The sequence below is a fragment of the Aythya fuligula genome, chromosome 2 (genome assembly GCF_009819795.1).
Source record: "Aythya fuligula isolate bAytFul2 chromosome 2, bAytFul2.pri, whole genome shotgun sequence".
In the NCBI taxonomy this organism is placed as follows: domain Eukaryota; kingdom Metazoa; phylum Chordata; class Aves; order Anseriformes; family Anatidae; genus Aythya; species Aythya fuligula.
In genome coordinates, this window is record NC_045560.1 from 95,867,751 (window position 1) to 95,891,143 (window position 23,393).

Here is a 23,393-nt window from a genome sequence, read left to right on the forward strand (position 1 = left end):
GGCGATGGCGGCTGCCTCCTCAGAGGGGCCCCGCCCCGCCCCGCCCCCTCCCCGCCTCCTTCCCGCCCCCTGGCGGCGGCGCCGTCGCCCTGGCAACGGGCGGGCGCCGCGCGCCTGCTCCCGCCCTGCCGCGGGGGCGTGGCCTCGGCTGCCTCGCCCAATCCGGCGCCGCCCTGGGCCCTTGAAGCCCCGCCCCGGAAGCGCGCGCGGGTTAGTCGGCTGCCGGGCGGCGGCCATGATGGCGGCGGGGGCTCCTATGCCCGAGGCTTCGTTCCTGTGGGGCGTCTTCCAGCGGTGAGGGGCGGCCGGGGGCTGGGTGGGGCCGGGGGGTGTCCGCCGGCCCGGCCCGAGGTGCCGGGGGTGCCGGGGGTGCTGGGGTGCCCGGGTCCGGCAGCCGGAGCGAGGCCTGGGAGGGCTCCGGGGGAGCGCGGTACGGGGCCGGGCGGGGCCCTGAGGGCCGGGTCCTGGGCAGGGGGGGCTGGAGAGGGCACCGAGAGGGGGAGACACAAAGGAGGAGGAGTGGCAAAATGTAGAGAAAAACAGCCCTGCAGCCCCCAGGGGAGTGCAGCAGGAGGTGCTCCAGGCAGGCAGCAGCAGTTCCCCTGTGGCCCCTGGTGGAGCAGGCTGTCCCCCTGCAGCCCATGGGTGCCCCATGGAGCAGATCTCCACGCTGCAGCCCCCCCGTGGGTGGAGGAGCCCCCGGTGGAGCAGGGGCACGGAGTGACCGTGAAGGAGCGGCAGAGACAAAGCGTCAGGGACTGACCGCAGCCCCCTGTTCCCCCATCCCCCTGTGCTCCTTGAGGGGGGAGGAGGTAGAAGGTGGTGGATGTGGGGGGGAGGTGTTTTTAGCTTACTTTTAGTTTCTCACTGCTTAATCTCCTTATGCTGAGTTTATTGTGCCCATGACAGCAATAGGTGAGTGATCTCAACCCCTGAGCTTTTTTTCATCGCAGTTCCTCCCCCTGTTCTTTTGACTAGGAGAACAAGAGAGCAGCATGGTGGAGCTTAGGTGCCCATCGGTGTGAAAGTAGCCATGAAACCATGTTTTCATGAAAATGTCGGCTTAGCTTCGTGTAGCAGCTCATTAAAAGTAAATCCAGTGATAAAATACCTAGAAAAGAAATAGTGAATAAAAAGGGGAGTGTCTTTTGTTGTTACAGTCCATGCTGTTTATGTGTGTGCTGAGTTCTGTATGTGGTTTGTGCCATTCTGGAGATGGGGAAGGAATTTAGCAGAAAGAACTGAAAAGCTGTAGAAAAGGACAACAAGGACCACAGGAATAAAAGAGCTGCTGCAGAAGAATCAGCCGGGCAGGACTGGGAATGGTTGGAACTGAGGAGAAACGAATCATCGCTGGCAAGGGGAAGGTCATCCTGTGAGATCACCTTCAGATACCCTTCTGCAGAAGGTGTGCCCATGCTTTGCCTGGGCAGAAATTGCTTAGCTTATTCATTTTGGGACAGAGCTCCCTCCTCTACGGCCATAGATGTGAGGGCTGCAGGGAAGCTGGCACATGTCTGCGCTTCTTTGTACTTTGAACCCTGGGCAGGTGTCAGGGGGTTGCAGTAGATTTGTTGCAGTATTTCTGGAAACAGCTTTCTTCTAGGGACTGTGCCCGACCTGTTCTGCTCTCCAGGTGTGTTCTTGTGTCTCTCCTCGCTCTTATGCAGGTTCTGCAGTTTGCGTTGTACCCTTGTGTCCTGTCCCAGAATGGCTCATCGGTCTGAGTGACATGTTTAATTTGCAATAAACCGTGAATGATTTACCAAATAAGATTATTCTTTTCCATAAAGGCCACTAATTGCATTTTGTGTAGTGAGTGTGAACCAGAATGTTGAGGTCTTCTGTAACTGAAATGTGTGAATTTCAGCCATTTAAAGTTTGCCACTCTTTTCTTTTCCTGCCTCCAGGGTTGATAAAGATAGGAGTGGAGTAATATCTGATACGGAACTCCAGCAGGCATTGTCCAATGGTGAGTCTGTGAATGAGCACTGAGGTAGTTCGCTGTGAACTTAATGCTGAATTTCGTGTGAGACTGCTTACTCGATGCCAGAATTCTTTTTTAATTGGGGGGAAACATCCTTAACGCTGAATAGGAGATTAGGAGCATTTAATCGACAGCAAAAGGCTGGAAGGGAGGAAGGAAGTGGACAGTAGTCCTGATTTTATTTCATTGGTTTTTGCTGAGCACACTGGTCCTGCTTTTTGGATTTCAAGGGGTATTTTCTGGGTTTGGTGCATGTTAATAATGCCTCACAAACTCAATTCCTGTTGTGAACATTACAGATTTGCATGCTGGCGATTAAAGGCATGCGCATCCCTTTATTTTTTCCAGCTCTGTTTCCTAGAAAGCATAAATACACGCCGTGGTTTTTATTCCTCGCTGATCACAACTGAACCTCTCCTTCTTAACCAGGGTCAGTGTGTGTGACCTGGATGAGGATCGGATGTTTACAGCATTTTTAGCATGCATAAAATCTTTTCATTCAGTAAGGTGCAGGAAGTGAAGATGGTAATTATTTTTTTTTTATGAGGCTTTTTTAAATTTACTTCCTAACGAAATAGAAAGATGCCCTCTGAATCTGGTATTAGCACTTCTGTGGTGTCTGTCAGTTCCGTTCCGTAACGCTGGAATAGGAACTGGGGCGTGGTCAAATAACTCAGGGAAGCAAAATACAGACAGGATAATTTTTTCCAGTAGTCTTCTTTTTTTTTTTTTTTCCCTCTGGTGACTCAGAGTTGTTGCTTTGGGTGTTGCTTTGGGCTTTTTTCACTCAGTATTCTGAAAAAGAGCATTTTGAAGCTGTGCATCTCTGAGTTTGTATCGAGCTCCCCCTCTCCCAAGGTTCAAACCCTTCATCCTTCCGGCATAGCGTGGCTGAGAAGGGCTTAAGCTGGTGCTGTGAGCTGGCTGCAGGGCCGCAGACTGAGAGGCTCCTTTTGTCAGGAATCACCTGCCCAAAATAAAAGTGGATGGCCCGATTTGGTAAAAATACAGTCTTGTAAGTAATGTAGACTTACTAGAATATTTCTGTTTGGTAATATACCCGATGAATGAAAAGCAGTGTGTTGTCGCTGCTGCACCTGACTCATAACTGAAAGGCTGTTTTGAACAAATTCCTCAGCAGAAGCCAAGCTAACTGGGTTAAGCTGCTGTTTTCATTTGAAATTCCAGCGCTGTTTGAAATGCCTGGCTTCACCTGACATGGTAAATTTTATATAGTTTAAATGTCTCCTCATCTGATCAAATTTAAACAAGGTAATAGCGATGGCTGACTGACCTCGTCCCTTGTTGGCGGTGTAGGGTAGAGGTTTCAGTGCTTTGCAGATTGGACAGATCCCCACCCACTGAACTCGCTGTTCAGCGAAGCGTTGATCCAGCTGCTGGCTTCCTTCGCTCCAGGGGGCTTTACATCTTGTACGCTCATGTCACAAACAACTCAGTGCGGTCTTTCCGAAATGTATCCTCTGGTGGGTGGCTGTGTGTGGCCGGCCTGCAATCTGCCACGGGCTAAAAGAACGGGAGGTGATTCCGAACCATCCGAAAGGAGCGCACAGGTCTCCCAGTTCTCCCTGCACCCCGGAGTTCCCCCATGCTCCACACTCAGCTTTCCAGCACGTCAGGGTTATGCAGGTGACACGGCGCGTATCAGGGAGGGACTGATGATTGCTTCGGGAGGTTGTTTGCACAATAAAGTCCTGTGCTCCCTTGGCTGTTTATTTTTATTTTCCTGTGCTGACTTGTTAACGACGGTGTCAGGGGAGTGGGAGGAAATCGTTTTTCGCTATCTATTGGAACAAGCTGAAATCTGTACAGCTCCTTGGCACTGGAGTTGCTGGGGTTTCCCTGTATGGAATCTGTGTTAGTCTCTTGGAAAATTTCAGCATAAAATAAATTAACTTTCAAACTGTGTTTTCACTTTTTCCTCCATTCTATTCAGAATTAAATGCTGGCGCCCTGTTAATAATTAATAATTTTAGACTTATCTCCTGACAGAAATCAAGGGAATCGTTGTTCTCTAAAATACTGCTTGCTCGAGCATTTTCAGAGCCATTTTTAATCTCCTCTGCTTCCCTTTCTGTTCGTGTGGCAACGGTCACACGGCCTGGCTGAGGAAGAGTTGTGCTTCCTGCTGCTGCCTCTGCAGGTCTGCGCTGATCGTTCCTCCTCCTGCAGGAGGAGTTCGGGGCTGGTGTAAGCACCTACTCCCCGGCCTCTTGCTCCAGCAAAGCACGGGTCTCTCCACACAGCTGCACTCTGTGGCCCTGTTTTTTGCAGAACCCATCAGTAAAATAAGAAGATAAACACAACCACCTCACAGGGGCTCTGTTGTAATGTTCTGGCTCCACTTCATTTAGCTCTGAATCCGCTATTTATATTTCTTACGGGTTTTTTGTTAGCTTGTTGGTCAGTTGCGTTTTTTGAATGTTACTTAAGTCTCAAGGAACTAAGTGAATTCTTTCTGTTTCAGGCACGTGGACTCCGTTTAACCCCGCCACAGTCAGGTCAATCCTTGGTGAGTGCGGTTGTGTGACGCCAGGCAGACTGGAGGGATGCTCTCGGGGTTTGGTCTGACAGACGAGTGAGAAAGCTGTCGCTGCTGAGTTGTTTCAGGGAAATCCAAGTATTTTACACATGCTCAGTGTGTGTTCCTGCTGTAATATTAAAAGCCTGTTTAAAGGACTCTTGAACCAGTTTGGCTGTGGTGTTAAGAAGCTGGTCTTTGACTGTAAGGTGGCACGTAAGTTGTCGCCTTTTTTTTGTCCACACAGCCCAGTAGTTGTAAGATAAACCGAAGTACTGCCCCTTTTGAATAATAAATGGATGCCCTTTGTGTACATGTACACGCGCTTGTCAAAGTAGCCTGAGAGGGTGTTCCTCAGGTGTTACTCAACTGTTACTGGGGAAGTGTCAGCTTAAATATTTTAGAGACATCACGCAGCTTTGTCTTTGTAATTTGTTTTTGCTAGTCTGCAATTTAATCCTGTGTTCTCCTCTGAAAAGCCCAAGCAGGCTTTACAACGCTTGAATTCTTTATAGTCCTAAACCAGCTGCCAGTAATAGGGAAGAAAAGGGAAAGGGAAAAATTCAGGAAAGGAAAAAATTCCGGCACAAACCCAATTTTCTGTCATACAGTTCATAAGTCCAAGGCCTAAAGCTTTTGCTTGGTTTTTAAAAGTTGCTCAGCAGCAGCCAGAAGCCCCTGGCTGTGCAAGGTGCTACTTGTATGCAGGTAACAGTATTGCTGAGTTAAGTGCTGAGGGATATTCTGAGGCTTTGGGCAGTCAGCAGATGCTGTAGAGTTTTTTATAAGTCCTTAGAAAAGAGCAAACCCCTCTCTCTGTCACTGGATTACAAACCACGCCCTAAATACTGTCGGACTGGAAATGAAAACCCAGGAAAAACAAATACTCTGTGATTCACTCTGGTCCTCTTATTTTGCTTCATCACTTCCTCCTTCAGTGGATGACTTTGCTTTTTTTGGCAGAACTTTCCAAGATATCACTTGTATTTTAGCCATTTCTTACCTGTTTTCAGTACTCCCCAAAGCAGTCACGCTTCCTTCTTAAAATAGCAGTAGCTCTTACAGAGTGTTAGTAGAGCTAAGGTTTTACACGGGTTTCTGCTTTCTGTTTCAGGCATGTTTGACAGAGAAAACAAAGGTGGCGTGAACTTCAACGAATTCACAGGAGTCTGGAAGTACATCACAGACTGGCAGAATGTCTTTCGAACGTATGATAGAGACAATTCTGGAATGATTGACAAACATGAGCTAAAGCAAGCACTAACAGGTTTTGGTAATTCATTTGTAATTACTGTTTTTCTGACCGGGTTATGTCAGCAGATGAGCTTATTGTCAGGGCTGCACTGCTCTGACAAAGGTGACTGAAAATAAAAATGAGATGGGTGAAATGCAGTAGATGAAGGTAACTTTTAAAGATATTTGTGCCAGAAGCAGGTTTTTTGTTTAAAGTATATATTTCCTTTCAAAGAAAAGATGAGATGCATGGGGCAGTACATGAGTGTGAAACGTTTGTTCTGTCAGCAAAGTGTTAAGTCGCTTTAACCCACCCTTCTGTTTGCTGTGACCGTGTGTCATCGTTGCTGAGCCCGGTTTTTATTGCATGCATTTTGGCTGAACACCCGTGCTGTGCAGCACAGATATTCAGATGGCCGCTGAAGCAGCTGGCTGTTTTCCTAGAAAGGCTGTGGTAGTGGAAGCATTTTAAAGGGCTTCTCTTTTCCAAGGTTACCGCCTGTCTGATCAATTCTACGATATCCTTATTCGGAAGTTTGACAGACAAGGAAGAGGCCAAGTTGCTTTCGATGACTTTATTCAGTGCTGTGTTGTTTTACAGGTAAGAAAGGAGATGTACTTTTGATGTCAACTGGAAAAAACACACCTTTTCTTAAACTTCTATGGTTCCCTTTAATTATTTTCAATCTAGAACTTATAAATAACTGTTCATTTGAAGTATATAGGAGGTGCTAGAAACACCTTAATTCACTGGCCTTCGCTTGTTATCCATTTACATCACATATAAGTAAGCCCGAAACCATTTTTCTTGACTTCTTAAATGGTTTTATGGAGTGAAAAAATGTAAAATAGTTTCAGTGGTTTTAAAATGAAAACATTTAACACTGTTTTCATTAGCTTTAATACACAAACATATTTTAAGAATCTTGGGTGTGTTAAAACGGGAGTGTATCATGCCCCATGTTGCCCTCTTGAGTATACTCCAAAATAAAGTTCTTGTAATTTGATTGCAAGGACTTTTGCATCTCTGTTTAAGGCTCTGATTACAAAGATTTTGACCTAATAGCTGAATTATCTGGTCTTTTGTCACTGCTATTTCTGCAGGGGCAATGGCAGTAAAAGACATTTAAAACAAAATAAATAACACCACCAAAAATTCCAGTAATAGGAGTGTGTATGTGAATTTATCGAGAGGGAACTGCTGTTTTACAGGTACATCTTGTTTAGAAATAAATTGCTGAATGATTTCTCACCCTGAGAAATTACAAGCCCTTAAGCACTGATAAGCTTAAGGTTTCTCTAAGAATCTCGGACATTTCAGAAATACATGTAAGGCTTTGGGGAAAAGTGGACAAGCTGAATTTTAGCAGGCTAGTTAGAGCGATTTTTTTTTTCTTCTTACACTGGCTGTTGTTGCAGCAGTATCCTAGCTATTTTCCTATATGCACCATGAAGAGAAGGGAGTGCTCTGTAAGTAGGTTCTTCGTTATTTCCCTAAGTTTTGGTCTTCTCCTTTCAGCTTTATATCTGTAGCCGTAAATCAAACACTGCTGCTGAAACATAAGTTACTTTTATATTAATTTGCAATATGAGCAAATTGTACTTTTGGTGACGCATTGAACAGATTTGGCCAAAAAGAGGAGAAATGGACACGGTACTCATTAGATTCTGTCTCCAGATTGTTCCCACCTCCCCAGAAGCCAGCTATAAAAAGCTGTCTGCTCCATAAAGAAGTGCCTGGTTAGGCGTAGGTGTCATATCATAAGATACATCATGAACTCAGATCTGCTGCACAGCTTGAGCACAAGATGCAGCAAAGAGCTACCTCTAAGACATGAAAACCATACAGTGCCTTCAGAGGGCATGCACAGCAAGTGTTCATACAGCTAGAGAAACCTTGGGGACAAGCAGAATAGCTGCCAGTTTGATTTTACCGTGTACCAAAACATGTGTTTTTCTCCCCCTTTTTTAGAGGCTGACCGATGTATTCCGGCGTTACGATACGGATCAGGACGGCTGGATTCAGGTGTCCTACGAGCAGTACCTGTCCATGGTCTTCAGCATCGTATGACATCGACAACTCGGGATTCCACCCTGGCACTGTACAGACTGGAGTTGCCAAATGATCATGTACTGACTAAGATTATGGATGTATTATAATGGATATAATTTCACATTCTTAAATTTTGTACGTTCGTCGTCACCTTCAGAATCTGTACTTGAGTTGGTTTTCGTTTTGTATTACCGTAAGATCGACCACCTCTCGCTTACTGCAGTACAGAAAGCACAGAGCCTAGATTTAACCAGTGCAATGTCAAACCTAACTTTCTTCCACATATCCTGCATGAGGAAAAAAATGACTCTTTAGAAATGCCAAATTAAAATAGTGCTTGTTAGTTTGTCAGAGTCGGAACGCCGAAGTTGCACAACATGTTTTGCATGTGCCTTACTTTTCTAAGAGGTTAATGTATTAATTTTTAATACAGAATTTAAAGTTAAGTAAAAGTGCTAGACCAACTTACACAGCCTGCTTTATTTTTGTACAAGTTTTTAAGGGAATGGTGGGGGTTGTGTTTCTGTGTTCAGTTTTCTGTGGCTCAGGGGTCCCTGCCACTTAACAGAGGTGGCCTTTTTGCTTTGCTTTGTATTTTTGCTTTCTAGCTGCCCCTTCCTTTCAGGGTATCCTTGGGGCATCTTCCAACAGAACTGCTTCTCATCTTTGTCCTATACTGTATCTTCCGCAGTGAGTTCCCTACAAAAATAAACCTCTAGTTCCTCCAGATGTAGTTCCTTCTGCTTAGTGTGCTCATTTACCACAAATAATCCTCCTTCTTGTGGTGAAGCACTCATTCTGAAGTGGCCTTGAGCTGACAGTCAAGCATCCTCAAAACCTCAACCTCACCACTTGCAGATGGAAAACTGAAGCAGAAAAAGTAATTCGGTTCCTTCCTGTCACGCACCAGCTCCTGCAGTAACTTTGAAGAAGCAACAAAAAGTCCCTAAGCTCTTGGAGTACTCCAAGACAATCTGACAGCTGCACTACCCAAAGCATTTAAAGCTTACCTGTGGCTGTTACTTGTCAGGACATGGCTACAAACGTTAACAGCAGCCCCTGGTGACATTTCGGTAACACTTCCTAAACACCTTTGTGGTGGGAAATCTGTAGGGAGTGACAGGTGCTCGCAGCAAAGCACTGGGGGCACCCAGAATGGGTGTATGGCCTCCAAAGGGCAATGGATTGCGTCTGGGAGGTGGGGGACAGGAATGGTGGCAAACACACCAGCGACCATGTCAACAGCCTAACTTACTTTAAGGAGACCAGGGAGAAAGCTTTCCAACAGATACTGCCTGCAACTTACCTCCCCGGAACTCTGTGTATGTACGTGCTGCATGTATTCCTGAAGGGAGGGAGAAAGAAATGAGAATACGAATTCCTGAGGGAATATGAAAGAAAGAAAGAAATGAGCCCTGTATTTCTGGGCTCAAAAGAGCTTTCCTATTTAGAGGCCCCGCTAAAAAGAGCTTCCTCACTCCTTTCCCACTAAGGATCATAGGTCTGATCATCGTACGTCTGACCAAATGAAATTCAGTAAATCTGGGATCAAGAATAGGCCCGAGGTAATAAAGCTAAAAAGCTGGTAGCAGAGAAATTACCCAGGCTGTGGCCTGTGAATGAAATGGGCCCTTTTTCAGCCAGTGTCATCACATACCACTGGTGTTTCTGTAGAACCACCGGAGCTGCCAGCACTTTCTGAGGGAGCCGTGCTGGTGTGGAAAATTACCAGTGTCCCTGGACTGGGATGGCTCTCGCCTCAGTGGGACACAGAGATGCTTCTGAAGGTGCGAAAGCAAGTACACCACAGCCCAAGCAACCGGCTGAAAGTAGACCAGAGATCCCTCAAAGCCTGCTCTGTCCTGTTTTTTTTTTTTTTTTTTTTTAATCAATGGCCTTTTAAGGAAAAGGAAAATCGGTTCAAAGGGCTCTGCTGCAGCCTCAAAAATCTGACCTCACTGCCAGAGCCACTGAGTGCCGCTGTATTAATGCTGCACTGAAGCAATCAGTGCCTACCTTGCAAAGATGGTTTCCAAGGCCCTGAAGGACCAGAGCCTGGAACAGGGACAGGCAAAGAACTCGTTCTGCTCCAGTCCTGTAGTACACAGGAGCAGGAGAAGGCAGAGAGGTTTCTCAGGCACGAGTAGCCAGAGGCTGACTCAAGAGAATTGGCCAATGCAGGAAAGTGAAACAGCTTAGGCAATCCTACTGTGGTAACTGGTAGGGTGGCGGAACTCCCAAGGCACTTCTGTGTTGTTTTGTTTTTTCTTCCCCTCCACGAAGTCTTCTTACTTGGTGCCTTTGTGGCCACTGCTGGTCACGTGCCCAAAAGGTCAGCAGCCTGGATTTATGTTGTGCTTTTCCTGCTCTCAGCTGAATCCTCCTTTAAAAATGGCAGGGCTGAACTAAGTGAAAAGAAGACGGCCAGAACCCAAAGTCACGATCTGTCAGAAGACATGTTTGTAGGACAAGATGCTGGCTAGACAGAAAGAAGTGAAACAGGCACATTCCCTGGAGGGACTGACAATGACTGAAAGAGAGACCCTGTAAAAGAAAACATTTCGAGTTGTAAATACCTGGCCCTCCAGAGAGAGGGAGAAGATGTCACAGAAACCCTCCAAATGAGGCGATGATGCCCAGCACCACAGTTCTACACAGCCCTGAAAAAACAAACCAAGCTTCATTACTCCTGTCACAAGGGCAAACGATCCCTTTGCAGAGTTGCATCCTGAAGGTGCTTCTGTCCATTCTTCCTGTACTTCACTTGACTGCTAGGAAACTGAACTCCACAGAGGAATGTGTTCCTGTGAAAATAAAGATACTGCTTGTTTGGCACAAGCCAGCTACACCTGTTTGCTGGTATAGGATGCAAGGGGGAAATAGTCTCTGAAATCAATTGTGGAGACAACAAATTTGGGAGTGCCAAGTGGCAGAGCCCAGGCCAGTATCAGTACAGCTCCTGTACACTGAAGCTCTTAATTTTCAAAGCTAGGAAGTCTTTGGAAAGAAGAAAATTAAGGAGAAAGCAGCGATGAAGCTGAAACTGGCTTAGCCAAGTGATTGAAAGGAACTGTAAAGAATAAACCGATGGATGCACTGGGAGCAGTTGCACAGAAGGGGTAAGAGAGGCTGGCAGTGCAAACTGCCAACTTAAATCCCTAGATGCTCGTGCTTGTGTAAAAGAACCAACAGAGACACATACCAAGAAGTTCATTGATTTTGGTAAAAATTGAAGACTGAAACTGAAGAAAGGAGCATTTGTAAGACTAAATGCTTACTTACAGTTTGGGAAGCCATCAGTAACTCAATGATGAAAGGCATTTCTTAGCTCATTTACAATTCCAAATTCACTTCAAAATGCTGGAACTGTTTCCCCAAAGCAGGACCCTGTGCAATGAGCAGGAACTGTTCCCCAGAACAAAAAATAAGAAGGGAATGTGGAGGACGAAAGAGCATCTAAGTTGGGAAGAGCTCATCCAGCTACTGTACGCCACTGGAATATCCCAAAGGGAGTCAGAACTGAAGAAAAGTGACTTCTCTACAAAGATCCCAGCTGAAAAGGTCGTAACGTTAATTTGCAGAGTTTTTCTGCAGTTTCAGTATTTAGTTGCACTACACTTTCTGGAGGAAAGGAAACAGGGTACAAGAATTAAGAATGAAAGTGGATCTTTTCTGATGTGCAAGCAAAACAACAGTAGGAGGAGAATTTTAGAGAATCACATTTATATGCTCTATAATCAGCTGCTTTGTTGCCTTTGTGTTCAAATTTACATGTCAAGTTCCAAAGTTATTTTCTGTGAATGCAGTAGTATGACAGCTCATGAAGACAAACCCTACTCCAGCAGGGACAAATAAATATTCCAGGTATAGATGAGAAGAAAAATTATAGTCCATAGCACAGTGGTGAAAAGGAAAACAGATGTTGGGTAGTAACCTGTCTCACTCTAGTCCCTCTTTTTAGCCACATGTACACTCTATTCGGTTACATAAAGCAGACATCTACTGCTGGGAGTTCATGAACTTACAACTCAGAGGTGCAGGGAGAAGAAAACATAAGTCTGGACCACTGATAAACATCATGAACTGGTGATTACTTCTCAGTATGTCATTTTGATTACTTTTTTAATTTTCCCTATTATTTTAACTAATTGCCTTATAGGTTCTATTATTTCTTAATATGCTTTTTTCTATAAGGAAAAATGAAGAATTTTCTCTTTTAGTATGGACCAATTCAACAAATGAGTTTCTAAGTCAATTTGCAACAGTTTCATTCTAAGCAGGATAAAAAAGTCTGCCTATATTGCATGTCCCTTTCCATTCTGCAAAAACAAAGGCAGGTAAAATGCCCCATTACATACCCATCCCCTAAAACCAATTACATTTTTCTCACACAGCATGACATTAAGCCAGAGAATACCTTTGCTGCGACACTCGCCTTTCGTTATCCTAAACAGAAATGTAGTGTATCAATTTCTAAAATATCCAAATTATAAAGCCTTACATTAACTGACCTTAACTTTGTTTGAAGGAAAATACACCTGCATTTTCATGCAACAGACCTGAATTTTCAGTGAGCTTTCTTCCTAAAAAGTTAACATAAAAGCAAACCTTTCTTTTTTTTCTGAGTGGGGAAGGATGCTAAAAGGGCCATTAGCTTTTTCCTGACAGAATAACATTAACATATTTTCAAAAAATAACAAAAGATTTTTCTGCAATATACTAAGATATAACAAATACTTTAAAAAAGCCTAAACAAAATAGTGTTCACCTCCTTTATGTGCAAGTTTGTGTTCCAGCTACATTTACCACGTTAAAATGTTGAACTCTACCTCCCTTTCCCCTTCCAAAACCAGTCCCACAATCAAACGCAGTCTTTTCCTGAATGCCAAGAGATGAAGATGCTTGAATCTGATCATGTTTCCAGTTCAGCAGTCGTTGCTCCTTAATCTTTTCCTCTAGTTTCTACTAGCACATTGGCTAACATCTGAATATCTATTTCTAGAAAGGGGAGATAAAAGAACGTGAAGTTACTTCTTTTTCATGTTATTTCACATTATATGGCACAGAATGTTAAAATGAAAACGTTACTATTCACTAAACGTTCCTAGCTGTAGTACCACGAGCATAGTTCACATCTGTCCAAACTCCCCCCCACTGACAGCTATCTATCCAACTGCCTTTAAATGTTTTATAATCTATTTCCAAAGCACAATCACCCTTTTTAACGTTAAGGAGTATTTTTGCAATAATGGGAAAAACCACGTTTTCATGTAATGAACCAGCTCTCTGACACCACTTCTGGCTTGCTGCTCCAAGGTGTTTGATCCATTTTGAACACTTTCATCTACTACAGTGCCACCCTGCACGCATTCCAATACTTTTTTCTTTATGCCAACACATCCCCTCCCCATAGTCGCCACCCCTGCAGTACAAACTCCCACCATGACATACGATGCTAGCTAGCAAGACGACCCAAAACAAACATTTCAGTTCAGGATTTTTTTGTGCTATCAAATTTTTCCTTTGACTTACAGCCCTATCTAAATGCCAAGTGGCAAAGCCTCCTCAGAGAGGCAATTACTGCTATTCTTCATCTGATACAGGCGCTGATCAGAATGGACTCTACTCTGAACTAAGCATATTATCTCTGCAGCACATGATCTCACATTTATTTTAAGCACGTATGTTGATGTAACTCACTTTACAAGAACTAATTATAATCTTACTTTGAAGGGCTGGATAATACGGAGCCAACTGCTTGAGCATCCTGGTCATTGCAGGTATATCATTTCCTCCTAGTCTGTTCAAAGTGTTAGGAGCAAGATCAACAGCGTCTTCATCAAACGTCGTGTCTGAGCCTCTGAACTGCTGGTCATCTCTGTATGAACCACCGCCAGAGAAGGGATGGTGACGTGAACCCCAGTCACTTCTGTGGCCTGACTTCTGATGCCTGTATTCTTGACACCTAGTTTCCCGGTTCCAGCTAGAATCCTGGTTCCACCTAGAGTCCTGGTTCCACCTGGTATCCTGGTTCCACCTGATGTTCTCGTTCCACCTGCAGTCCTGGTTCCACCTGGAGTCCTGGTTCCACCTGCTGTTCTCATTCCACCTGGAGTCCTGGTTCCACCTGGAGCCCTCGTTCCACCTGGAGCCACCTCTTCCTGAAGAAGCAGAATGTGCAGAAGACGTACAAGAATTCGCAGGCCCATCACTCCTGTAAGAGGAATAGCTTTGTGAAGGATAGTTTGCTGAGTATCTTCCAGATGAAGGATACGAAGAATTGGGATAGGGTAATCCTTGATCACTTAAGCTCCTTGCTTTTGTACACGTTTGTTGGTTCCTCCAGTTTCTACCTTCCTCGCCGTACGGCAGTCTGTTGTCGGGGAGCTTACTTCCTCGCACGTCTTTGGGCATATATTCTGCTGAGTACTCACTCACCGAATTTGTCTCATACGAAGAGGCCTCACAGGCCAAATTACTGCCAGAAGCAGATCGGCTGAACTGTCTCAGCCATTCACTGATCCCACTGGCAGGACGTCCAGTCTGAAGAGCAAAAGAGTCCCTGAGTGCAGACATCATCGCAAAGTCACTAGGTCTTAGTCCATAGGGAGATGATCTGTCATCCCTTTGGTAACCGTATGAGTTATCAGGAGCAAAAGAATCATCTGCAGAACACTGTTCATACTGAGATGAAGAACCTTGATTCCAGTTGGAATTTCCTAAATAAATAAATGAATTAATAAATACATAATTTTAAAAGGGCACTAGAAGTTAGTAAAATATGAAAATACCAACTGAAAACACAACTACTCGGAGGTTTTATGAAGAGTTCTTCTCACATTTCTTGCCTTTATGTCTTACATGAGTCCTTGCATCTTTTTACCCCAAATCCTCACGTTAAAATAGGTTAGACAAGGTTTTCACTCACATGTTCTGATTAATTTTCACATCAACCCACACGGCATGAGACTGAATGTAATTAGAATAGTTTAGATACCTTTTTTGGTTTGATTCTTCTTCCAATTCATTAACTACAAGTGGGACAATTTTTTGCAAAAGAAACTCAATTCATTATAAGCCCCTTTTGGTCTGACTATTTACTGGGTTAGCAAGTTTTTTTACTGGGTTAGGTTTTTTGACCATGTTGAACAACTGACTCAATCCAATTAATCCCTTCAACTAATAAATCATCTCAATTCAACTATGTCAAAGCATCTTAAAAATCAACCACTGGAATTATTTGAAGGCCTCTCAGGTAAGATGTACCTAAAAGTGCTCACGAAGATCAGGATACACTAACTGTATACCTTATATAGAGTTATAAATGATAAAAGAAGTATAAATATAAAATATATTAATATAACTAATATTATAAGATGCTATTATAAATATTGAAGTTAGCATGTCTCAAGAAGTTAACACTTCTGATGGCAACATGTGTGCATTTTGAATATGAAATATAACGGGTTAGCTAAAATCATGTTATTTCCTCTCAGTGCTTGTTTTCTTATTAAATCGATCGGTTCTGCAGTTCAGAAGAAAAAAACAAATAGAAAAGATTTACAAAAGTTAAAGCCTGTACATCCTCTAGAGGTACAGTCAACCAATGACTTGCCAAAGCTCTACTCTAGCAGCTCGCCCTCATGTCCTTTTTTATTGAGTTTCTTTTCACCCTAAAACTTAAGGGAAACGGAGGGAGGCAACTACTTAGCAGGCCAGCAGCCAAAAGAAACAAGCTAAAAATCTCTTTCATTGCATCCCTGGCAGAGGTATTCCCTCAATGTAATTTAAGAATGGCAACTACCTCTTTGAAGATGCCTTTACACACCAACCTTCACACTGAGGGCAGGCAGATGTTACTGCTTGCGTTTCCTGTAACCTCTGTTTCTGTAATACTAAGCAGCAAGTCAAGGTTCAAGTCATGAAGGCTTTAGAAAAAGATACCCTGAATGGACTCAGAGGAAAAGACACGTGGTTCTCCAGTAAGGAAGTGCTATGGCTGGCCATAAAAGCAAATTTTTGCAATTTACACAATGTCAAGAACAGGCTTAAGGCAGTCGAACAACGTGCCTACATTACCTTTGGATTTTCCATATGGCTTATACAGTTTTGGGATGTTTTTTCTTGCTGGAAAATCATCTTGAGATATTGACATCAGTGGCCTCAGACTGTTAGTATAATTAACCTAGATAAAACACAAGGTCAGAATGTCTGTTTTTAAACTAAAATCTTGAGCATTCAAACAAAAAAAAAAAAAAAAACAATTTCCCCATAGAAAGTTAGCAGAGTACTGTTTTAGGTGACAGCAAACTCCATATGAATGACGTCTTGCTCTGTTCACTACTAACACTCTGAAATAAAATTTTAAAAATTACTGTTTTGTAAGAGGTGTGTCTCTGGAGAAGAGAATGAGGTGCCTGGGGGCAATGACTATATCACCTGGTTCAAATTTCTATACTGCCCCACAACCTTCAACATCACCTGGCTAAAATATAAAACTGGTGTACATGCAACTCCTGTCTCTAGCTGGGGAATGCGGAATGGCAGGCTCAGCTACTGCCTGAGATTAAATGACAAGAATTTTTAACTACCTCATGAGACCTGCAGTTTATTCACGTGTCAGAATGTGGCACGAATAGGAAATACAAGAACCAAAATACTGCAAAGCCCACATCAGCCACTATTAGTTCAGCTTGCTTTCAGCCAGCCTCCAGCCCCTTCCTTTTTGTGGATCTTTTTCAAAGCCCTCTCCTATTTTCAGTTTCAGCATAATTCATTAGGTTTTAAATGATTTCGAGAGAATCCAGACTGGGCACTTGCATGCTTCCTTTATTGTTTTCAAAAGAGTTCAGTCTGAATTTAAATGAGAAAGGCCTTTAAACTTGTCCAGAAGCATTCTGTATTTTTCAGCAAATGCCATGATGTGAACAGCAAAAAGATTAATTTACTCACTGCTGCTTTCTTTTCACAAAACGACTTCAAAGCTTCTGTAAGTTCCTGCGTAATGTGAACAACGAGTGTTGCTTCTGAGTCTGAGGTGATGTGAAAAGTCTCCTGTTGAAAAAAAATGGTAAGAATTGTTAGCTCATTAGGATGCCAAAGGGTCACCTACACAAACAGACCAGCTATACTTTGATTTTGGTGTAACCAAGGTTATCCTATTGGTTTATATATAACACATACACATATACATCCATACACACACACATCCATGAAAAAATAAAATCGTGAACATAATTATGGCCTGGTAAGAGGTAAGACATCATCCTTGGTTCTGTGGCAATCCCATACTGTCAATCATTAACATTCTGTGGCAGATGGAGAAAGGCACAAGTCCTAAATCTATGGTGTCTGTGTAGAAAACTGAATAAAAAGTCATCTTGAGCAGCTTCATCAAATGGCTTTGATTCCCTAATTTTAGTAACAATAAGATGAAAGTTTTTACTATAATATCCTAATGTATAATGTTGGGAGCCTGAGATAACAAAACACATTGATATATTTATATAAACACAGAACAGCTGTGTTTACCTGTGTTTTTCATGTCCAATCAGAAGGATTGGTAAGTATATGAAGTTATAAGTGATTACAGAAAGTTACAATAATACAGAGTAGTCTTATGCCACAAGGAGTAGATGTGACACCTCTTCATTAGACATAAGCCAGTAACTGTCTATCAAGCATTTTTGGTAGTTTACTCATTATCCCTAGATTGTTTTTTCTATACCTTTTCCTAAAGTCACAAGTAACTACAGACTAAAAGATTAAAAAAAAAAAGACTGAAAGAGAAAAAACATTCTTCAGCTGGAAATGAAGCACTCATCTCACGACAGTCTACTTGTGATTTCAGAGTAGAAACAAGCAGTTCAGACTCAGAATGAAATGTTGTAATTGCTTTAGGTACAGTATTCAAGAGAACAAGACTTTGATGGAATAAAAAGGCAAAGATACATGGTCAGATATTTCCACAACATACGCCTAAAAGGCAAAACAAGGTTTATTACGCCACTGACAACAGCAACAGAACAGATAAAACTTCTCCATCCCCAACAACAACTGTGCTCTATTATCACCCGGTTTCACTTGGCTGTCCAGTTCTGCAGCAGCAGCACTAGCCACAGCACCACAGGCAGCAAAAACCGGCTGGCTCAGGTCCTTCACCAGCCCTAGGAAGTAGATACGGGCAGCCAACAGCACTTGAGCAACATCAGTACTGCTAATGCTGCTTGTCGGGGTGGCTCCTCAGCAAAGGGAAGAGTGATCCAGGGAACAGAGGGAGAGCTCAGGTTTAATCCAGCATGCTGTTCTCAGCCAAAGTTAAGCTACAGCTGCTCTAGCTTTTCCAAGAGCAAAGTCCACCAAAATGTACCTTAGAAATGAATGCTGTGGTCAGATGAGTTTGAGCAGTAATCAACAGCTCCTTCACAATATTCTCTGATTCACACAGTGAAACTCCACAACTGTTCAGACTTACCAAATTCTTATTCTACATACGTACCAAGAACTCTAAAGCTTTCTGCTTCCGAACAGGATCATTCTGTGGGATTGGGGAAGAAAAAATTACAACATTGAACTCTACAGCATTTGTTGCACCATCTTGTACAAAACAAGATGCTTAACAACAAAAGTCAACCCAAATGAAAGATGGTATTTGTAGGTCACAGCTGCAAACACGTAACATTAAGCCTCAACAGCCCAGTGCTGCTCAAGACAGACACTAGAGAGATCATTTAGGGTTTAACCTCTGAATTAGACAAAAATAGATTATAAATCTTAGATGTAAGATTTAAACCAAACCTTCAGTACAGAACACCTCTGATCTGAAGAGTGGCAAGGCAATGGAGACTGCAGCATAGCTTGGGAGATTTGGCCTACAGCCACTGAGCTTCAGACTTGGTGATTTTAAACAGTAATTATGTGAGCTAAGGTGGGTCAGCATCCTGGCATATGGTATTTATTTCCCTTGTGCTGTGATGAACATAAAACTCTGGTCGTTAGGTCAGTTATTTTGCTTCTGGACTAATATTAGTAAAATAGCAAAAAAGCTAAAGAGTAAAAGCTTTTCAGAGAAAAAGAAAGCAAAGCAAGTGTAAGGAAACTGCTAAAATGCAAGGCACTTGCAGAATTACTACCTCTACATACCTCATGCTTATGATCATCTTCCCACCTCAAAAAGAAAGAAAGAAAAATATTAAGATGCATTCTAAAGATTACTAAAAAATTAAGCTTCCTTTTTGTATCTAGAATCAAAATATTTAAATTTCCAAATGTATCTAACTTACCAATACAGGATATATTTTTCTACAGCATATCTAAAGCGTTGTATTTCTTAAAGGTCTTTACTCTGGATCTCAGAAAACAACAGTAGTACTGATGAACTTTACACATCAGCTAAAGAAGATGACTTAAGTAAAAGTAATGGTGTCTTTTTTCCTTCCTAAATGAACAGGAGTGCCTTTTCTACAATTTACGCAATGGCATCCCAGAGAAAGTGGTAACACCTTGAAGTTTGAATCGCAGTGTCTTTGTGCATCAGACTGTTACTGAACTGCATAACCAGTAAAATATTTCAGAAGTCATAGCTACTTATAAACTGAGTATCGAATTGTATTTCAGGTTACTTCCTCACAGGCAGAAAGCAACACTTTACACAAAATGAAGAACTACAGTGGAAAGACACCACATTTTCCCCGTATGTGACAACATTTGTTACAGATCTAGTTAATAAGTAAAGTGATCTCGTTAAAAAAATCCCTTTCGATTCCCCTGTGGAGGTTGTATTCTCACCTTGCTTTCTTCTTTGATGGGGCTAGAAAATTAAAAAGAATGATTAGCACCAACATAGGGTTTCCACCATATTACTGCAATAAAAGCACTACACAAAACAAATTGTTATTGTCCCTAAAGTGGCTGCAGTGTTTTAAAGGACTAATAATCTTTTTTTGCCAGTACAGTCTTACAAGGATGAAGAAGGAGGGAAAGCTCAGTAAAACAAGGTAGTCTGTTTAAGGCAGTAGCTGTGCCTCAGAGTCAGCTACTGCATCATACATAACTTCACATTTCTTAAGGCGTTCCAGGATAAGCAACAGGACAAGTTATCATTCTTAAGACAAATGATGCATTTGCCCCTACAATACATAGCTGAAAGACTCATGTTACTGTCTTCTGACCACCTGCTGCTGAACAAATACTGATGAGCTACAACAAGAATTAACTGTAAGATGAGGACGCTGAACACTAGAATCACTTTCCCTGACTTATGCAATTTATGCTACCTTTTCAGTAAGCCTACAAAGTCCTCCCTAATTGAAAAGAAGATGGCTGGAGACGAGGAGTGCTAATCAGAGGCTGGAAACTTTGCCCTACTCAAGCAGAACTGAAGTTCTGCTAACTTGGACAAATATTTGCCTCAAGATTAGACCAGGCTGCTCAGGCCCAAGTCCAGCTGAATTTTGTAAGTCTACAAGAACAGCAATTTCCCACCTTTTCAGGCAGGCAGTTTCACTGCTTGGCCACTCACTGTGTAGAACCTTTCATACATTCAATCAGCATTGCCTTCATTGCAACTTGTCAATGTTGACACTTGTTCTTTCCCTGCGTGCCTTCAAATCTGGTTTCTTCTCTGTAGCCATATTTTTGGTACAAAAAGACAGTAATTAGATCACATCTTTAGCTGCTGCCTTCTCCAAGTTAATCAGACTGGCTCTCTGAAGCTGTTCTCCACATTATATGAACCAGTCCTTGCAGGAACTTTGTAGCTGGTGAGTCCTCTGCTGTTTCACCACAAATTCACCAAAGTTTCTCATGTCTACAGGACACTATTCCAGAAGTGGCCTAATGAGTTCTGAGAAGAAGGGAATAAACACTTGCTATTGTCTCTTAATAACGCAGTCCAGCATGCTGTTAGCCTTCATTACACCATGAGTGCATTGCTGATCTGTGTTCCTATCGTGGTACATCAAACCCTGCAGGTTCTTTCGATCTGCTCCCTTAGCCCAACAGCATCCAGTTTGTATCCAGCAGGGTGTTGCTCCATCCCAAATGTAAGGCTTCACATGTGCTTCTGTCAAACTTCAGATTTCTGACAGCCCATTTCACCAGGTTTCTGAGACCCCTCTGCAAGGCAGCTTTGCTCTACCACATACCAGGCGTTGCCCTCAGTTGATGTCACCTGCAAATCTGACAATGGTGTATTCTATCCCATTATCCAGGTTGTTAATGAGCATGTCAAACATTGCTGACACCAGGATCAGCCACTGGGGAGTGCCACTAGCAAGCAATCAGCACACTTTAAATCACAGACAACTGCTTTTTGAATCCTGAATAACCTGAGATCAGCCTCCTTTTATCCACGGTGTAGTCTTACAATTTGGCTACAGAAACACTAAGTGAGGCTTTTGAGAGCTTTGCTGTAGTTAAAATGACATCCATCCCTCCTTCCATGTCCACAGAGCCAGCCCATGCTGTTGCAAAAGGCAATCGTCAAGCCCAGTTTCTCCTTGGTAAATCCACACTGGTTGTTCCCAGTCACCTTCTTGACCTTTACACACCAGTAAATGATGTCCATAAGGCATCCCCATAATTTTTATAAGGTCTGGGTCAGCCTGTAGCCACACACTTTACTTTTGAAGCTAAGCATATTTGTCTGTTGTTTTTTTTCAGGTCACCACAGGACTCCTCTGATCACCACGACCTCAGAGACATTGGACAGCAGTTCCCTCAACACCAGAAGCACCCCATTTTGTCCCATGGACTTGCACGTGCTCCATTTGCCATTCCCTAAAGTGACCTTTCTCTACAGTGGGTAATGCCATGGTCCCCTAGACTTCACAGCTGTGCACAAAGCCCTCAGAGCAGACTTTGTCAGTAAAGATGAAGGCAAAGAGAGCAATAAATAACTCAGCCTTTTCCATGTTCTTTATCACTAGGTTACTTGCTCTGTTCACAGCAGGCCACATCTTTTGCTGCCGTCAGACACGCTGAAGCCTTCCTTTTGACCTCCAGATTCCTTTCACCTCCAAACAAGCTTCACCTTCTTAATTCTACCCCTAACTCATCTGGAATGCCTATACAGTTGCTCGTGTCAGCCTGCCTCTGATTCTGTGTGCTTCCTCTTAGCATTTAAGATCAGTTAGGAGTTCTCTGTTCAACCACACCAGCCACCTGTTATGCCTCTCTATATTCTCACATTGCAGAATGAATCATCTCTTTTTGTTAAGAAGGTTCTCCTTGAAGACTGATTATCTCTTTCGGGTGTCTTTTCCTTTTAAGGCAGTCTCTCAAGGGATGCTGGATCAGTTTTCTGAAGATGAAGACTGTTCTCCTGAAGCCCCTGGTCATTAATCTGGTACTTGGCTTCCTCATTCCCCTGAGGATTTTAAACTGTCATGTCATGATCTGCCTATGGATAACCTGTTCCAGTGCTGTACTGCCCTCTAGGAAAGAAGTTTTTCCAAAAGCCTCTCAAAATGCCACTTGTGGCTGCAATCTTGTTACATTGCCTGCAAATACCAACCACTTTGTCATTTTTGTAGCAGCCTACACATACGTGAAGGCCAGTTCCCAGATCACCCCTTACCCTCTTTCCCATCTAAACAAACCTCTAATCCTTGTCCTAGGTACATGCTCTGACCTCCACAGCCCTCCAATTTCTCCATCTTCCCCTTGACATAGAGGGAATAAAACTGGATGCAGTATTCTAAGTTTGGCCTTCCCAGTATCAAATAGCAGGGAATATGAATGTTCACCAGTCTGTTGCCTGTGCCCACCTGCAGTGTCACAACATGGGATTTGCCTTATGTGAAATGAAAGCAGTCTCATTTGGCTCATGTTCAGCTTGGCACCCACCACAGCCACCAACACCTTTTTAGCTGACTGCAGTCTGTCATTTCCTACCCTGTACTGATGCATGGAGTTATAACTTCCCCACTAAAGATACAGACAAGCTTCTCCAGTTATCTGCTCTAATTTCAAGCAAGGAATAACTCAGTAAATTTGTGGACTTCTTTCCAGTTTCCAGTTGTATTCTGTTGTAGCATTAATAGTTGTTTTTAGGAAGAAAAAAATGATGCAGGCAGAATTCAGAGATTAAATTAGATTGGAAATTCAAGTGCTATAGTACTACATTGTGCTCATGCATACCCTCATACTTCTTAAAAGAATGTTATAAGGCTTTCAGGCCCATCAACTCTCTATCTTGAGTAACAGATTACAGGAATTATCTTAAAATGATGGCATCTTCAATTTGAAGCTCAAGACAAAATACAGATAATCTTTCTTTAGAAAATAAAGAAAATTTTCATTGAAGAAGAGCGACAAACCAATCCTTCCAAGGCATCTCATTTTTATATATATATATATATATATATATATATATATATATATAGGGATACATAACCCTATCTTGGTTTTGCATATGATCTCTGCAGCTGCCAAAATTTGGTGTTAATGTCTGTTTTGTCACTGACAAAGTAGTACATGCACCAGATGGCATCTCCTAATTACATCCTCAAACTCACTCTTGCTAGTAGAATGGAACTTTAAAGCTAGAAGTTATTCTTTGACAATACAATCTACTCTAA

At 42.8% G+C, this 23,393-nt stretch overlaps 2 protein-coding genes across 3 annotated transcripts in view; one reads left to right on the top strand and one right to left on the bottom strand.

Annotated features, from left to right (window-relative positions):
• The first annotated feature begins 220 nt into the window (after positions 1–220).
• PDCD6 (programmed cell death 6) lies at positions 221–8,541 on the top strand. Of its 2 annotated transcripts, none has more exons than XM_032182300.1 (6): positions 221–294; positions 1,911–1,972; positions 4,473–4,517; positions 5,641–5,799; positions 6,251–6,360; positions 7,732–8,541. In XM_032182300.1, the coding sequence occupies exons 1-6, from the start codon at positions 236–238 to the stop codon at positions 7,828–7,830; spliced, it is 534 nt and encodes a 177-aa protein (XP_032038191.1). In that variant the 5' UTR covers positions 221–235; the 3' UTR covers positions 7,831–8,541. The 2 variants fall into 2 exon arrangements, with proteins under 2 accessions (XP_032038191.1, XP_032038192.1); XM_032182301.1 differs by having other exon boundaries at positions 5,641–5,793.
• Positions 8,542–10,442: 1,901 nt separating this feature from the next.
• LOC116485975 overlaps positions 10,443–23,393 on the bottom strand; it is a 33,151-nt gene continuing 20,200 nt past the window's right edge. Inside the window, exons 10-16 of the mRNA XM_032181839.1 lie at positions 19,600–19,621; positions 18,955–18,979; positions 18,311–18,349; positions 16,765–16,866; positions 15,892–15,997; positions 13,539–14,531; positions 10,443–12,810 (exon numbers count right to left, since the gene is read on the bottom strand). Of these exons, the coding sequence (XP_032037730.1) occupies positions 12,755–12,810; positions 13,539–14,531; positions 15,892–15,997; positions 16,765–16,866; positions 18,311–18,349; positions 18,955–18,979; positions 19,600–19,621 (1,343 nt within the window). The 3' untranslated portion in view covers positions 10,443–12,754. The remainder of the gene's footprint in view (positions 12,811–13,538; positions 14,532–15,891; positions 15,998–16,764; positions 16,867–18,310; positions 18,350–18,954; positions 18,980–19,599; positions 19,622–23,393) is intronic.

Coding starts and splice junctions, on each gene's coding strand:
- PDCD6 (XM_032182300.1), top strand. CDS start 236: ATGATGGCGGCGGGGGCTCCTATGCCCGAGGCTTCGTTCCTGTGGGGC. Junction 4,518..5,640: donor CACAGTCAGGTCAATCCTTG/GTGAGTGCGGTT, acceptor TTTCTGTTTCAG/GCATGTTTGACAGAGAAAAC. Junction 5,800..6,250: donor GCAAGCACTAACAGGTTTTG/GTAATTCATTTG, acceptor CTCTTTTCCAAG/GTTACCGCCTGTCTGATCAA.